We start from the raw sequence: 17,652 nt of genomic DNA, 5'->3' as shown, positions 1-17,652 counted from the left end.
TTGAGGGAGATGTTTCAATCATCCAGGCAAGAGATGGAAGTCGCCTTCATTAGATAAGTGGCAGTAATAATGGAAAAGGGTGGATTAAGTCAAAAGATACTCATTATTTGAGCATTTATTACCAGAAATTATTTGACGTTAAGAGGTTCAGATTTAAAGGTTACACTGAGAAGCAGAAAACCTCTTAATAAGAAATGGTTCTCCACTGACCACTTACCAAATGAGTAACCACTCCACCCACCAGGAGAAGAGCTAGAGAGAGTGAGAAGAGCACTCACATCCATCCCCCACCAAATCACCAAGGGCAGTCATTTTCTCTGACTCCCAGATGTTGTAAATATCAAGAGCATAACACAATTATAATGCAAATACAATGCAAAAACACTTTTAAAAGAAACTGCAAACCTTATAAAGGATGAGCAATTTTATGAGTTCAGTGATAGACTGGAGTACACTAGAATCATACAAAATCGAACAAGGATCAGGGAGAGTTTGACTAATTTAGAATTAAAGACAGAGAGAGCAAAAGGAACATAAAAGCCACTTTAAAGGAGAATGATTTGTATATCAATGGATTCCAAGAGGTCTTTGGGAAAGTTGTGCAGACATCAGAATAAGTTTTGTAAAAATGCCTCACTTGTGAAGGTGTAATTTTTTTAAGTAAAAAGTATGACAAAAATCAAGAAAACTTCATTTTTTTAAGCCTAACAATTAACACACAGAGGTTACAATTACAGCATAATTTTACTAAACAAAAGTTAAAGTGAGTTTTTAAATTGTTCAGTTTTTTTCCTCAGTTCAAGTATTTTCACAAGTTTCTATTAAAATTTGGTAAGAGTAAAGTGCTTCTCCTTCTAATGAAAAATGACCTTTTGCAAGATGTACAATATATAGCCTAGGCAAGAGAAGATGGGGAGTGAGGTCAGCCCTGATTCCAATCTTGTTTCTGCGACCACTGTCACTTCTATAAAATGGGAACACTACCATTTGCCTTCAGAGAAGTAAATGAGATCATGCACATGAAGCGCTTTGCATGGTACTTGATTCTCCTGCCTCCAGCCTATGGAATGGATCCTCAAAAATTACCCAGGCAACTTTAAGTCTGTAAATTAATCTGATAAAAGATATTTCCTAGTGTTTGTTTAAATGGACTGAGGTAATAACAGTGGAACAACAGAACACTGAATATTACGTCTTTTCAGTCAGGCACATGCAGGGAATAATCATGAATGATCGGGAAATGTTTCTGTGGGAAGTCTAAGGAAGAAATAAGTATCTTATCGAAATTCCTTCTGGAAATTAAACAAATGAGATTTCAAAGTTAATTACTGATATATGAAGACCAACACAATTATTTCCTTGGTAGTGAAATGTTTTGTAATACCCCTTAAATCTAAGAGTTATCTACAAGTGGTTTTTAATTATCAAACTTTGCTAATTTATCTTTTTGTTTTAAATTTCTAATTTTTTTTTGCATTTTGGCCAAAGGAAGTACTCTACCTGATTTTCCACTGCGGCCAGTTTCACTTAATAAAGCATGCCCAGGGGCGCCTGGGTGGCTCAGTGGGTTAAAGCCTCTGCCTTCCGCTCAGGTCATGATCCTAGGGTCCTGGGATGGAGTCCCGCATCGGGCTCTCTGCTCCTCGGGGAGCCTGCTTCCCTCTCTTTCTCTGCCTGCCTCTCTGCCTACTTGTGATCTCTATCAAATAAATAAATAAAATCTTTAAAAAAATAATAAATAAATAAATAAATAAATAAATAAAGCATGCCCAAATGTCATGCAGAGTTTTAGAAGTAAAGTTGAATACCAGTAACCCTTTGAGAGAGTAGAAGCTAGGAGAAAACCCAACTTCTTTACAAACATGTCATGGACCAAGTCAAAGTTGTGTCACCTTGGAAACAAACTGAGAGCTTTGGAGGGGGGATGAGAGGTGGGGTGTGCCTCGTGGTGGGTATCATGAAGGGCACATATTGCATGGAGTACTGGGTGTGATGCATCAACAATGAATTTTGGAACACCGAAAAAAAATAAAATAAAATTTAAAGTAAAAAAAACAACTTGTGTCACCTTAGAAGCATAAATATTGTTAAAATGTCTATTTCAGCCAAAGAAATCTACAGATTTAATGCAATTCCTATCAAAGTATCAACAGCAGTTTTCACAGAGCTAGAAAAAACAATCTGAAAATTTGTATGGAAGGACCCCAAATAACCAAAGTAATTCTGAAAAACAAAAGCTGAAGGTATCACAATTTTGGATTTCAAGTTATATTACAAAGCTGTACTAATCAAAACAGAATGGTACTGGCACAAAACAGACATATAGATCAACAGAACAGATTAGAAAGCCCAGAAATAAACCCATAATTATATGGCCAATTAATCTTTGACAAAGCAGAAAAGAATATGCATTGGGAAAAAGAAAGTCTCTTCAAAAAGTAGTGTTGGGAAAACTGGACAGTTACATGCAAAAGAATGAAACTGGACCACTTTCTTACACCACCCACAAAAATAAATTCAAAATGGATTAAAGACCTAAATGTGTGACCTGAAATCACAAAAAATCCTGGAAGAGAGTACAGGCAGAAATGTCTGTGACATCAGCCCTAACAGCATTTTTCTAGACATGTCTCCTGAGGCAAGGGAAATAGCAGCAAAAATAAACTATCAGGACTACATCAAAATAAAAAGCTTCTGTACAGTGAGGGAAACAATCAACAAAGCTTAAAGGCAACCTACTCAATGGGAGAAGATGTTTGCAAATGACTTATCTGATAAAGGGTTAGTATCCAAAATATATAAAGAACTTACACAAATCCACACCAAAAACAAAACAAAACAAAAATCCAGTATTAAAAAATGGGCAGACAACAGGAATAGGCATTTCTCCAAAGACATACAGATGGCCAACAGATACATGAAAAGATGTTCAATATCACTCATCATCACGGAAATACAAATCAAAACTACAATGAGGGGGCGCCTGGGTGGCTCAGTGGGTTAAGCCGCTGCCTTCGGCTCAGGTCATGATCTCAGGGTCCTGGGATCGAGTCCCACATCGGGCTCTCTGCTCAGCGGGGAGCCTGCTTCCCTCTCTCTCTCTCTGCCTGCCTCTCTGCCTACTTGTGATCTCTCTCTGTCAAATAAATAAATAAAATCTTTAAAAAAAAAAAAAACTACAATGAGGTATCAGCTCACACCTGTTAGAATAGCTAAAATCAAAACCACAAGAAACAAGTGTTGGTGAGCATGTGGAGAAAAAGGAACCCTCTTGCACTGTGGGTGGGAATGCAAACTGTTGCACTCTGGAAAACAATATGGAGGCTCCTCAAAAAGTTAAAAATAGAACTACCTGAGGGCACCTGGGTGGCTCAGTGGGTTAAAGTCTCTGCCTTCGGCTCAGGTCATGATCCCAGGGTCCTGGGATCAAGCCCCGCATTGTGCTCTCTGCTCAGCAGGGAGCCTGCTTCCCTTCCTCTCTCTCTGCCTGCCTCTCTGCCTACTTGGTGATCTCTGTCTGTCAAATAAATAAATAAAATCTTAAAAAAAAAAAAAAGAACTACCCTACAATCCAGAAATCCCATTGTTGGTATTTACCCCAAAATACAAAAACACTAATTCAAAGGGATATATGCACCCCTATGTATCTAACAGCATTATTTATAATAGACAAATTACAAAAGCAGCCCAAGTATCCATCAACAGAGGAATGGATAAAGAAGATGCGGTATATATACACAATGGAATATTATTCAGTCATAAAAAGGAATGAAATCTTGCCATTTGCAAAGATGTGGATGGAGCTAGAGAGTACAATGCTAAGCAAAATTAGAGAAAGACAAACACTATATGATCTCATTCATATGTGGAATTTAAGAAATAAAACAAATAAGCAAAGGGGACCAAAAAAAGGGAAAGAGGGAGACAAATCAAGAAGCCAACTCTTAATTACAGAGAACAAATTGATGGTTCCTGGTTGGGGGGGGGGTGGTTGAAATAAGGGATGGGGATTAAGGAGTGCACTTGTGATGAGCACTGGGTGATATATGAAGTGCTGAATCACTGTATTGTACACCTGAAATTAAATGTAACACTGTATGTTAGCTATACTGGAATTAAAATAAAATTTAGGAATAGCCAACAAAAAAAAAGCTGTGTCTTCTACTAAGCGAACCCATGCTTAACTCATCTTTATATTCCATATATATGTGGTAGTATATTTACTACCACAGTGAGTAACAGGTGTTCAGTAAATTCTTGATTGATGAGAGAATAAATAACTCATCACAATACAACACAGGGCTCATAAAATTATTTCTTCATTTAAAAAAAAAAGAAAAGAGAAAGAAGTATTAAGTAAAATACTTTGTTGCAGGTTGGCAACCCTATACAGAGTTAAACTGTCACTGGATTTTCTATTCTCTAGCTCCCAGTCCAATATCCAATTCACCACACCACTTCCATAAACTAAAGGGAAATTTGAAGACAAAGAGAGCTGAAAATAGCCACTCTCTTCACCAAACTCCTATTACATGTCCTTACCACCTCTCTCATGGAATCACTGACTCTTGTTATAACATTTTGTGCACACAGCTTATCCGCCCTACCAGACCCTGAGCAATTAGAGGGCAAGGAGGGTCCCACATTTCTTTACGTTCTCATCATAGCACTTTACAGCTTTTGTTCTTTCTCATTTCCATTTCTCTCCAACATACTAAATCAATTAACAAACGAATGACTGTGTGCTCTATTCTGTATCCTTAAACAACATGAAGAACCTAAAAGTAAATTAAAGTGATCATGAGTACTCTTGATGTTAATCAGAAAAACAAGGTCCAAAATGTCAGTCAAACAAAAGGAGTCTGTGAGAAAGACAGATTAGTCCAGCTGAGTCTATAAGACAGTGGAAATCCTTTCCTATGACTCAATCACTATCAGATTAGCACGAGGTTCCTCTTTTACATCCCAAAATCTCAAAGGCAACTGTGTTGTTCAGTGTGCCCCAAATCCCTCTGCTTCCAGGTTCTAGTGAATCAGGTACTTAATCTATTAAATCTATGATTATCCTGTGAGAGACTAATGATTTTAAATTTGAACATTGGTAAAAGAAATGATACAGGAGGATTTACAGTCTACTCTTCCTTTCTACCAATCACCAAGAGTAGGCCAGAAAGGGTGGAGGTAGGGAGCTTACTTTGAGCAGCCAAGTGAGAACTGAGTCACGATACGGAACAAATTTATTCTTGTTTTTGCCAGCACTCTGATCTGCTAGAGCTGAGATAACCAGACCGAGGGTTGTGAGGGACCTGCATGGTACAACACACCAGAATAATCATAAAAAACTAAGAATATCAAATGTCACATTTTAGCACAAAAACTGAACATCAAGATGCCTTGTACCTGTATGAGAACAGCACCGTTGTCAGTATTTTGCTGCTCAGTTTAAAACCACATAAATTTTAAAAGCTGATATCCTTCTAACACTACTGCAAGCAATAAAATGGTTTAGCTCAATTATTTTTTTCATTTCTGTAAGTAGCAACATGAGCTGTCATCTTCTAGGTTAAGATAAAGACACAAATACCACATATCTTTAAGAAAAGAAGCCACAAATACAATACATTAAAACTTAGTATAAGGCAAAAACCTTTGCATATATGTATGTGTGTATATGAGGTATCTATGTATATCATTATGTATCTACACACATATCATACATAATATCATTTATACATCTGTATATCACCATTCAATAATATAATAATAGCACAGCATTTGGATGACAATCTTCTATGATCTCCAGTTGGTTACTCCCATTATGCGTCTTTCTGGATTCCCATCCACAAGGAGCTAGTAATTCAGCTTGAGGTAGAAAATGTAACCATATGAAGGAGTCCGTATATAAAATATTATTTTCTAAAACCCTAGCTTCTTGGTGTAAATGACAGCAGTCATACAAGGGAAAGCCCAATGTGGCTAGGACACAATTTGATGTTGGTTCAGACAGTGACACCCAGGTTGAGATCAACATCTGGGCTGTGACAGACCATTACCTTGGTCCTCTTCTATAGCTCAGACCAGTGGTTCTCAGTTGGAGGGCCACTGTGCCGCCACAGGGAGATGTTGGCAAGGTCCGCAGACCTGTTTGGGTTGTCACAACTGGGGGTGGGAGAAGAGAGGTGGTAGGTACTACCACCATCTATCTAGAGGGTAAGGCCAGGGATCCCACTAAACATCCTACAATACACAAAAATAGTCCCTGGGAACAAAGAATTAACTCAGCCCCAGATGACAATACAGCTGCTCTTGAGAAACCTCTGATTTGACTGTGCTCCTCAGCCCCACCACACATCTCAACAAAACATAAGATAGGCTCAGGCCCATAAAAAATATATATATTTATATATATAATATATTTATAAATACATATTTCATATATATATCCAAAAAATTCTCCATTATTTATTCATTATAGCTTCAATCATTCCAGCATCTTATTCTTTTAATAACCACAGAAGTTCCCCCATGTGGTTCTTAAATCAGTAAAATAATAAAAGTAAGCTTCTGGAAAACTTACTTGTTGATGTTGCTCCCCTCCTTCAACCTGTCCCCTGCAGCCCCAGTTTTCGTTGCTCGCTCACTGCCAGCTAAATCAACCAAGCTCAGCTTGCCCACTTTCTCTCCAGATGTCTAGAAGACAAATCAACAAATACTAATAAACAGTTAAACAATACAGGAAGTCCTACATCTTTACCAAATGAGTGTATTCTCTAAATCCTTTATTAAAACACTATTTACTGTTATTTCAAAATTAGCTTGTGCTGCTATAAAACAGTGTAAGAAAGGGCGCCTGGGTGGCTCAGTTGGTTAGGCATCTGACTCTTGGTTTCAGCTCAGATCATGATCTGGGGGTCCTGGGATCAAGCCCTAAGTCTGGCTTGCACTCGGTGGGGAGTCAGCTTGATTCCCTCTCCCTCTCTGGCCCTCCCACTGCTCACACACACACAGGCATGTACTCTCTCCCTCCCTCTCTCTCTAAAATAAATAAATAAATCTTTTTTAAAAAACAGTATAAGAAAACTATATAGTCTAGTAGCAGATATATATAAAATTATACCCAACTCTACTAATCCAAATAAGAGTGAAAGTTATCTCAGAATATAGCGCTCCCCAAAATGGGACTCTTTGAAGGGAACCCACTAAAATTTTCTTTTTTTTTAAGACTTTATTCATTTATTTGATAAAGAGAAAGGAGGAACACAGAGAGAGAAGACTCCTTGCTGAGCAGAGAACCTGACGTGGGGCTCAGTCCCTGGACCCCAAGATCATGACCTGAGCTGAAGGCAGATGCTTAACTGACTGAGCTACCTAGGTGCCCCCCCATAAAATTTTCATAGAGAATTATATAAAATCGCTTATAAAATATAAATTTTAATATGATATGGAACTGCTTAAAATATCAAAATATTTACCAATAACCCTGAGAGAAAAATATTTCTGCAATTCTTATTGGTCTTAAAACAGTATTTTATATAATAGGATCTCTGAAAAACTCAACACTTTCTCACATTTTTCATATTATTTATATATAGTAACTCCTTTATTTCATAGTTTCAGGTATTAAATTTACATATTTCTCTAGTTATTATATATATATACGTATATATATACTGACATTTTCCTTTATCAAAAATATTCCATAACATAACCACACACATGACAGATATTTTATACTTCAGCAACAATACAAGAAATGTGGGAAAGCAATGCCTAAATGTACAGGCTGGTTCATTTCTTAAAACTTTTCTTTAATATACATATTTATATTTACTTCCATAAATAAACATGTTGCTAACAAAAGGATATTCAGCTTCCCAAATCAAAAGTACTTTTGGTTTCAAAAAAAAAAAGCTTTCAGTATGTTTTTTGTTTTATGCTGAAAAGGAAATAGAAAACAAAGAACTTTTTGTTGTTACACTAATCTTGCTGTGATGGTAAAAAAGAAAAATACGCTTTCAGCAAATGAAAATCTTGCCAAAATATAGCATTTTGCCAGCACGATTATTATAGCTTCTGGTATTTGAAACTGATTTGCTGGGGGGTAGGCATCATAATAAAATACGCAAATATTCACATAAAAATTAAGAGGAAAAACGAGAAGTTTTCAGTGCAGTAGAAGCACATACATCTCTGGCTCTGTTTACTCCTCATAAGCTTCAAAACCAAACACTCCAAAAGTCATTCTACAAATCTACTGATTTTATGGTACAATTCCCTAGTATAGTTTATTTCTTCTAATACTTAGCTGTTCAGTAAAAGGTAACATTTCCAAACAATATCTACTAAATCAGCTGGAGTTAACATTAGCTTATACAGCTAGCCATCCAGTTTAAAGCTCAAAAAATGCTATGGTTGAGGCTATGAGGTATAAGGCATGTTGGGCATGTCCCACCTTCCTTTAGTTAGACAGGGTGGAACTGAAAACTACATTTCTCCGACTTGCTTGCAGCCAAGGTTCAAGATGTGACTTGGGTTCTGCCAAGCAGATAGACTTGCTTCAGATTTGGAAAGCATTAGCAAAGTAGAGGTCATCCCCCTGGCCTGTTTTGGCTTTTTTCTGCTGGCAAGCAAGATCATGGAAATAGGAGGTTTTCTGCATGTGTCTCAGTTTACATTCTCCAGCTTCCCCTCACTATGAGGCAGCTTCACTAACTCCTGTGTCACAGACCACAGCTATCACGCAGGCCTGGAGCTCACAGCTCTAGTGGTGGCCTCAGAAGCAGTATCATCCTTGGTGGATGAAATGTACATTGTTATTCCTAGACATTCAGTCTAGAATCCACTCTTCCTCAAGTGTTCTAACAACTCTGTAATCACCCAATCCTTCCATTAAATCCCTTTCTGTTTACCTACAGTGGCTTCTGTGTCTTGCTGAGTCCTAACTAATACTCATGTCTGGCTAGGACTTTACGTCACCTAACACCTGAACGGAATGGAATAGGATAAATCATGATCCACTTTAGAAATATTTAAAAAAAAAAAAAAAGGTCAAGCATGTGAATACCTACCCCAGACTTCACATCATATAAAGTATGTGTAAGGGTGATTTTGAAGACTGCATGGGATCGACTGCTCTCCTCATTCATGTTGGTAGCCGCAACTGTACGGGATTTGTTACCCTCAGACATCAAAGACTCAATATCCTAAGTAGAAACAAGTCATAGACACATATTTCATTACCTGTCAAACAAACATCAAAACTCTGCTATCCTATGAAATGAATTACAAGTTTCACTACTCAAGTCAACCACATTTGGAGTTTACACGTTTACACTTTATTTCTCAATGAACATTAAGCTCCACTGAATATAATAGCCAATACTGTCTCTGAAAACTCAAACAAAACATTTACTTTCTGTAGGTGCTGAATAAAGTAGCAGCTTTGACTGAGAATTAGAAAAGTTGAGAAGCCACATGTGGAGACCCATAAGATGGCCCAATATATCATGCCAGACTTCATCTAATCTAGAAATTTTGAAAAATTTAGTTTCTTTAATAACAGAAGCAATAGAAGACAAGTATTAAATCAGATTATATGAATAAGCAATAAACAAAAATAACTGCAACCCCTTCATGTAAGCATAACACTGTGTCACCATATTAGTGTATATTATACCAGATCTGTTTTTGAAAACAGAATATCAAGGAACTAAATTCCTGCACAGATTTACTACTTCATTGCCGTTCTGCTAAAAAGGAGATAGGATAACATACCTTATGACCCACCAATTGCACTACTGGGTATTTACCCCAAAGATACAAATTTAGTGGTCCGAAGGGGCACATGCACCCCAGTGTTTATAGCAGCAATGTCCACAATAGCCAAACTATGGAAAGAACCTAGATGTCCATCAACAGATGAATGGATAAAGAAGATGTGATTAACACACACACACACACACACACACACACACACACACACACACACAGGAATATTATGCAGCCATCGAAAATGAAATCTTGCCATTTGCAATAAGGTGGATGGAACTAGAGGGTATTATGCTAAGCGAAGTAAGTCAATCAGAGAAAGACAATTATTATATGATCTCATTGATATGAGGAATTTGAAAAACAAGACAGAGGATCATAGGAGAAGGGAGGGAAAATGAACAAGAAGAAACCAGAGAGGAAAACAAACCATAAGAGACTCTTAATCTCAGGAAACAAACTGAGGATTGCTGGAGTAGAGTAGGGGGAGGGATGGGGTGGCTGAGTGATGGACACTGAGGAGGGTATGTGCTATCGTGAGCACTGTGAATTGTGTAAGACTGTGATGATTCACAGACGTGTACCCCTGAAACAAATAATATATTATACGTTAACTTAAAAAGAAAAAGAAAAAAAAGGAGATAGCATGATGCACTTGAAAGATCATAGATGGGATCTCCGTTTTTTTAAATGTCATAAGCTCTAAAAATGGTTACTTAACCAAACTGAATTTTAGTTTCATAAGTAATAATACAGAGCTATAATATAATCTACCTTACAAGAATTTTAATGAGGAACAAGAAAGATGGTATGTATTGAAGAGTTGACTACTTGTCTCCTCTTACCCTGTCTCATTTTCTTTCTAGTAAAGGAACCCAAAGCTGAGCACCTTACCTTGCAGTGGAACTGAGACTACATTTCCCAGATGCTGTAGCTCAGTCTGGCCATAGGATTAAGTTTTAGCAAATGAAACACAAAGTCATTTGGGAATTCTCCTTAAAGGGAGTAGGGATGTTCTCACACCTTGGTTCTAAGAGCTAAGATCTTGAACTATGAGAATAAGGGCATTATCACAGAGCCCTATGTGGAGAGCTGGAAGGAATCTAGCTCCCCAAAAGCATCTTTGGAGCCACTGTATCAGCCCTCTGCCCATTCATTCTTTCATTCACTCATTTGTTCACTTAAATATATATGAAAGTCACCTACTACATGACAGCTACATTTTGAATTCTGAGAGTAAATAAGGAACAAAACAGATGACAATTCAAAGAACTTAAATTCTATTATATTTTCCTGTTATTTGCAGCCAACACAATCCTAACTGACACACATATATGAAAAACTTTGAAAATCATAATTTTCTATTTTGCTGTATCAATGAAAAATAATAATGTTTATGAAAAAAATTCAATATGATAAATAAAAAGCCTCAAAGTGGGTGGCTCAGTGGGTTAAAGCCTCTGCCTTGGGCTCAGGTCATGATCCCGGGGTCCTGGGATCAAGCCCCTCATCGGGCTCTCTGCTCAGCGGGGAGCCTGCTTCCTCCTCTCTCTCTGCCTACCTCTCTGCCTACTTGTGATCTCTGTCTGTCAAATAAACAAATAAAATCTTTAAAAAAAAAAATTAACTACAAAGAGAAGTTTAAGCAGGCACCAAAATAGAAAAACCAACACAAAAAGTAAAATTTTTTAGATCCATTCCAAATTCATTTTAGATCTATTAAATCTGAAAATCCTGAGACTTAATGTAAAAGCTTCACCTTATTTAGCCTACATTTACTTACTGGCCCCCAATCTATTGTCTCACACATAAGCTGTATTAAGCCTTTTAATTTTTTAAACAAGCAGAATGTCTCTTTACACTTTCCAATCTCCTCTGAGCCTTCAAAAACATCTGATCTCTCTCCAATGTTGTATAAATAAGTTCTCAAATGATCATTATCAAAATAACAATACCTACTAATATTTATATCATACTCTAGCATTCTCAAAGACTTTTCACATTATCTCATTCGATCTCCACCAGGAAATCTTCCTAGATACCACCCTCCCCAGACATCCACATATCCATTTAAGTTAGGTACCCCCTCCTCAAAACTACCATGAATCCTAATCATGCATTTCTCACTGCTCTTAAAATCATGTTGTTTTAGAACACCTTTATAATAACATCTATAAGCATCTTGAGGAAATGGACCATCTCATTCACTTTTTATATCTTCAGCATGTGGCAGAGAGTCTGGCACATGACAAGTGTTCAATACATGTTTATCAAGTGAAGTACCTAAAGTTTACTAAGTGAAGTATCATGGAACAAATGGTAGAAAGGATTAATGAACAACAACAACAAAAAAAAAACAAATGGACCTACCTCACAAGATAGTCAAGAAAATAAAACTAATTTCCATTTTAAAAATGAGGACAAAGAGGATTAGTGAGGTAGGTGATCTGAGTCATACAAGAGTCACATACAAGAGGATTAAGTGTCACCAGATCAACATTCTCTGACTCTTAAGTCAATGTACATTACATCACAGCATCTCACTCCACCCCTATTTTCCTATCTCGCAAAGGCTGACGGATCCACACAAAGAAGAACTAAGTTTGAAAATGAAGAGAATAAAAGGCCAATGAGTGATCCTCTCAAATTAGAAACAGACTTTGAATTCCGAATACCCAATTCATGTTTTATTTAATGAAATCGTAGGCAACTTCATTATCTTATGCACTACTAGGGAAGAAAAATGCTGCTGTATATTATTTTAAGATGCAATTGTAAGGATTATCACAATTTTAGAGCTCACAAAGTATGAAAGTAAAGGTGTATTTCACAATAGATGAATAGGGATGCTTTGCAAATGTGTACACCCTCTCTCAAAATTAAACTGTTCTAATAGCCATATATGGCTTTTTAAGAAAGATCTTTGCAAAAAGTAGCTTAATAAGTAATGCTACTGTTAACTTTTTTTATTTCAAGAAAAATAATCATCACAAATTAAACAAGAAATAATCTGCTACAGTGAATTTCAGCAGTGTATAGAAAGGAGGTCATTACCTTGTAGCTTGTGACAGCCAGTTTGGAAAGTCCATCGACATAGGGTCCCAAAACATTGTGCTCTCTGACTTTTAACGTTTGACGACTTCTGCCATTAAAAAAAGAAAGAATTCTAAAATAATAATCTGCTTTTAAAATGATTCAATTGTGCTCCATAAAGATATACACTGAATTCAACAAAGATCCCAGGTAAAGAGAACCAACTTACTTGATCTAAGAAGAATATAAACCAAAATTTAAAATCTTGACTGGTAAGAAAAACTTCATAATGTGGTAAAATATCACATCACTCAAAAGGGTACACTGTGGGATGTCTATTTACTACCACAAAGAATGCGGACTCTAAATACAAACATCTACTTGTCATTTCACAGAATGTGGTACAAAGAACAGAAACTCAATAAATGTTAACTGTGCAAGAAAGAAAACTCAAGACCAATCTGAATCATGAATAAAAACAAACAACATACTGAATTTAATAATGACTTAAAAATATAACATTAGGCTGATCCCAGGGCTACTGGGTTGTTTTAATATGGGATAAAGATTCATGCCCTTTACCACACTAGACTAATAGATTAAGTAGATGGGGTAAAAAAAAAAAAAAAAACACACATTATCATTTCAATAAGTGCAGTGAAAAGGATTCAACAAATTTACTTATTCATGACTAAAAAACAAATAGATACCACTTACAAAGAAGGAACTAATAAACTCAGTGAGGGGCACCTGCCAAAAACCTAAGGCATACAGCATACTTAATTATATCAACCCAAAAACATTAAAAATATTCCTTGTTGATTATATGGTAAATGAATTCTATCTCAAAAAAGCTCTGTAAAAAATATAAACATTACAATAAAAAAGAATATTTGTTGACAGTGAGATCACAAGTGATTCTTATTTATGAACTTATTTTCTAATGATTTCAAATCCTCTACTACCCTAGGATCAGCTACCAAAAACTTCACCTATTACTATAAAACCATACATGAAATAAATATAGAACAAATATTTGACGTAAGTCTGCTCTCAGGACATACTATATCATAGCCTTTTCTTTTCATTTTTCCTATTCTCTTAAAAAGATACTGAATTCATAAAATCAGTACTTGACATAAAAAACTAAGTTATCTTGGGGCACCTGGGTGGCTCAGTCAATTAAGCATCTGGTCTTGATTTCGGCTTAGGTCATGATCTCAAGGTTGTGAGACTGAGCCCCACATTGGGGCTCCAATTTATTAAATAAATTAATAAATAAGTCTTTAAAAAAAAAAAAAAAACCTAAGTTTTCTCAGATAGTCTCCCTAAAAAGGGATTGCCCTTAGAGCTTTTAATCCATTCACTTCAACTCTTCAGAAGCAATGCAAAAGTCCTCAACAAACTTTCATGGTGGAGGCCGCAGTAGCAGCTAGCCCCCACGGTGCACTTACTAAGTAAATGTTCTAAGACCTCAGGCATATCCCAGCCAATCTCCACAGCAGCCCTTTGTGATATTATATAACGGTATTATTCCCTCGGTACAAATGAGGCCTAGAAAACGTAAGAAACTTGCTCAACAGGTATCAATTAGAGGACCTGGATGGAGAGCTGATGAAGCCCAAGCTCATGCTGTTAATTACTAACAATACACAAGACAAACATAAGAAATTACTGAAGACTCCAACCACACTGTAGATAAAGTTCAAGTGATTCCACACAAGAACCATGGAATACAAAACAGGGGGATGAAGTCCGCTAAGCATTTCTAGCTGGGATCTCAAGGAAAGTGATGCTCTTCACAGAGAGGAAGGTGCAAGGATGAGAATTCAGGGCAGAGTTGGGAAAAATACAAGGACACAATATTCAGCAAGATGTGGGTACCTAGGCTATAACCTTCCTACCTCTGGCCTCCTTTTGTTTCCTGCTTTGACTTTCCTGCTTGGTGCCCTCCAGCCACACTGGACAGCGGGGTCACTCTCCAAGCAAGTAATTTCTTATACCTCTGTGCTCTAGTACAGGTTGTCCCCTATGCCTGAATGGTTCTCACCAAACTTCTCAGTGGACAAACTCCTACTTGGAACAAAAATCATCAAGCACCTTCTGTGGAATCTTCTCTTCTCCTCATTCCCTTTGCTTTCTATTTTGTATAAGCCCCTTGCACAATTTAAAAACATTATTGCATTGTATTATAATTATTTGTTTCCAAAACTCTCATTCTGTCCGCACTAGGAGATCTTCCTTTCCAACTTGCATAGTGTTCTGCATGTAATAATGATCATTCAACAAATGTTAAGTTTTACAGAGAAACACTTAAGTGCCAATTGAATGTCACTGGGAAAGGCCCAAAGATCATCATCTTTGTCAAAGAAAACAGATGCCAGTGAGAGGCTGACATGTTTTCTTGACTGAGCATTACTACAATGCACTGCTTCTAAGAGCACCTTTCTTTGATCAACTTCTTCACCCAAACATAACTAAATGTCCCCTGGTAACTCCGCATTCTCTGCAACCACCTCAGCTCACTTGACCTCTGACCTTACAGACACTATTCTTAACATCTATTAAGCCACAGGCTGTGGTTATTATGGGTTTCTTTCTCATCGTGGTTACACTTCCTTAAAATCTGACTCAGAAATTCTGTGCAATGGACTCAGATATGTCCTTCCTTATTAGGTTCAGTTATGACGGAAGAGTGAGAACAGCATTTTCTTAGGCTTTCTAATACTTTTGAACCACTTCTCTTTCAAAGTCTATGCCATCAAAGGGGACACTCTTTTTCTCTGGGAATTTTTAAAATTAACTATTCTAAAGTTCAGGTTTTAAATCTCTGATTATGCTTCTCCCTAACTTCATAGCCTAGAAAGAAAAAACAGCTAAATTCTGCCTGAAATTTCTTGGTCTTGTTTTTAAAAAAGAAAGAAAAAAAACAACCCCACTTGATTAAGGATACCAGTCTGATATTAAGTAACTTAATTTCCCTTGCATATTTTTTGTTTGTGGTTTTGGATATATCTGAGAAAGGCAGTATGAGCCAGATATAGGTGCATTCGACAATGCTTCCCTGCCCCAACTCAGCCTTAAATGCAAAAGCCAGAACTGGCTTCAGGAAGCGGCTCAGTGTGACTAAAAACAAAGTCACAAGGACAATAACTAGATAAACAAGATAAAAGCACAAAGACAATCACTAGATAAATAACTCTCTACCAGAGTTCAATATAAAAAATTTCACTTGAGTCAATTTCTAAGTGTGTATTAGTCCACAATGCTATAACATTAGAGTTTCCAAAGTCCTTTACCCTTTGGGATCAAGAAGGTCTCTAACTTTTTCATTATAAATTTCCATATAGGACACTTCTACTTTAAAACTCTGCTCTTCATTTTCCTCTTTCTGAGTTCGTTCAAAGAGTCCACTACAAAGTCTTGGAATTAATCCAGGTTGGTCAGCTGTGCCCATCATGGTATAAGATTTTCCAGATCCTAAAAAGTGGAAATCACAGTTATTACTGTGTCTGAGAAGTTTAAATACATAACCCCCTTTCCATTGCTCATAAGCACTTAGCAAAATGCCCAAAAGAAAATAAAAAATATACCCAAATAAAATGACGAGACTACTAAATAGAGAAGCTTTCCTATTACACATGTAAAATCTAAAGTAAACATCTTTTAGGAAGAGAATAAAAACATTCTTTAACCATCTTCACACTTAAAAAAAAAAAGTACCTAAAACAACCAAAAAAATAGTAAGGTCTGAGCAGCTTTCTAAAATTAACTGGGAAGATCCATATGATGAATACTATTGTGACTGTTCCCAACCACTAATCATAGCACAAAAAATACACATTATCCCTATAGGCCCCAGAGCAAAGTCACTTACTACCCTCTGGCAACAGTGTAGAAACCAAAGAGTAATCTTCTTTTTCTACTATAAAATTATTTTCTCCGTTGTACCAAAAATATGTATTCATTAAAGAAAAGTCAGAACACACAGGAAAACAGAAAGGAAAACATTAAATTCTGTATACTCCAACTTAAGAACTCTTTTTCCTTCTTTAGGAGCAATGCTTTTATAAAGATATTTTTAATCATACAAATTGCTGCTTTTATCACTTAACGTTTTATCAATGCCTAATAACTAAAACCAAAACACCACTTCTCAAGGACTAGGCCTTTTCTATGAGTTTTTGATGTTAACTCATTGTGACAACCCTATAGGGAAGGCCTATACTCACCAATCAATGTTTTATAGGTAAGGAAAGTGACATGTAAGTTTCACAGGAGCTGGGCTGGAGATGGCCTCACCTGGCTCAGAATCCATGCTCTTTTAACCACATCACATATTGCCTCTTAAAAAGTATCAGAAGCATTCTTCCATAAAGAATAGTTTTCAATTGGAGAAGCTATAGGATATACCCTTATAAAAGTGACTCCTTCACTTTAAATAGATTTTCTTCCCTGGGAACTGCAGAGGTACAGAAGTCAAATGCTCCTTATCAACTGTAACTGATAAGATGCTAACAATATGTATTCCCTTTGTTACTGTCTCTGTTATAATCTTTAAAGCTTAAATATGTATATTTAATATTATATATATTTAATAAAAAATACATTATTATTTAACATTACCAGTCTGTCCATAGGCAAAGATACATGCATTGTAACCATCAAAAGCATTCTGAAGGATATTCTCCCCAAGGCACTTGAAAACATCATCTTGACCTGAAAGAGACAGAGAGAAAAAGAATGAGAAAGGGTATTTTTCTGATGTGTATTAGGGAGGGCACTTGTGGTGAGCACTAGGTGTTAAATGCAGCTAATGAATCATTGAACACTACATCAAAAAATAATGAT

At 36.5% G+C, this 17,652-nt stretch overlaps 1 protein-coding gene across 1 annotated transcript in view; it reads right to left on the bottom strand.

Annotated features, from left to right (window-relative positions):
• KIF13B (kinesin family member 13B) overlaps nucleotides 1-17,652 on the bottom strand; it is a 195,586-nt gene that overhangs the window by 105,303 nt on the left and 72,631 nt on the right. The window contains exons 4-9 of the mRNA XM_080796223.1: nucleotides 17,428-17,520; nucleotides 16,101-16,281; nucleotides 12,823-12,910; nucleotides 9,069-9,203; nucleotides 6,578-6,690; nucleotides 5,195-5,306 (exon numbers count right to left, since the gene is read on the bottom strand). Coding sequence (XP_080652349.1) covers nucleotides 5,195-5,306; nucleotides 6,578-6,690; nucleotides 9,069-9,203; nucleotides 12,823-12,910; nucleotides 16,101-16,281; nucleotides 17,428-17,520 — 722 coding nt within the window. The remainder of the gene's footprint in view (nucleotides 1-5,194; nucleotides 5,307-6,577; nucleotides 6,691-9,068; nucleotides 9,204-12,822; nucleotides 12,911-16,100; nucleotides 16,282-17,427; nucleotides 17,521-17,652) is intronic.

This window comes from Martes martes (assembly GCF_963455335.1).
Source record: "Martes martes genome assembly, chromosome: 2".
NCBI lineage: Eukaryota > Metazoa > Chordata > Mammalia > Carnivora > Mustelidae > Martes > Martes martes.
Note: the sequence above shows the minus strand (reverse complement) of the source record. Positions and strands in the feature narration are given on the sequence as shown.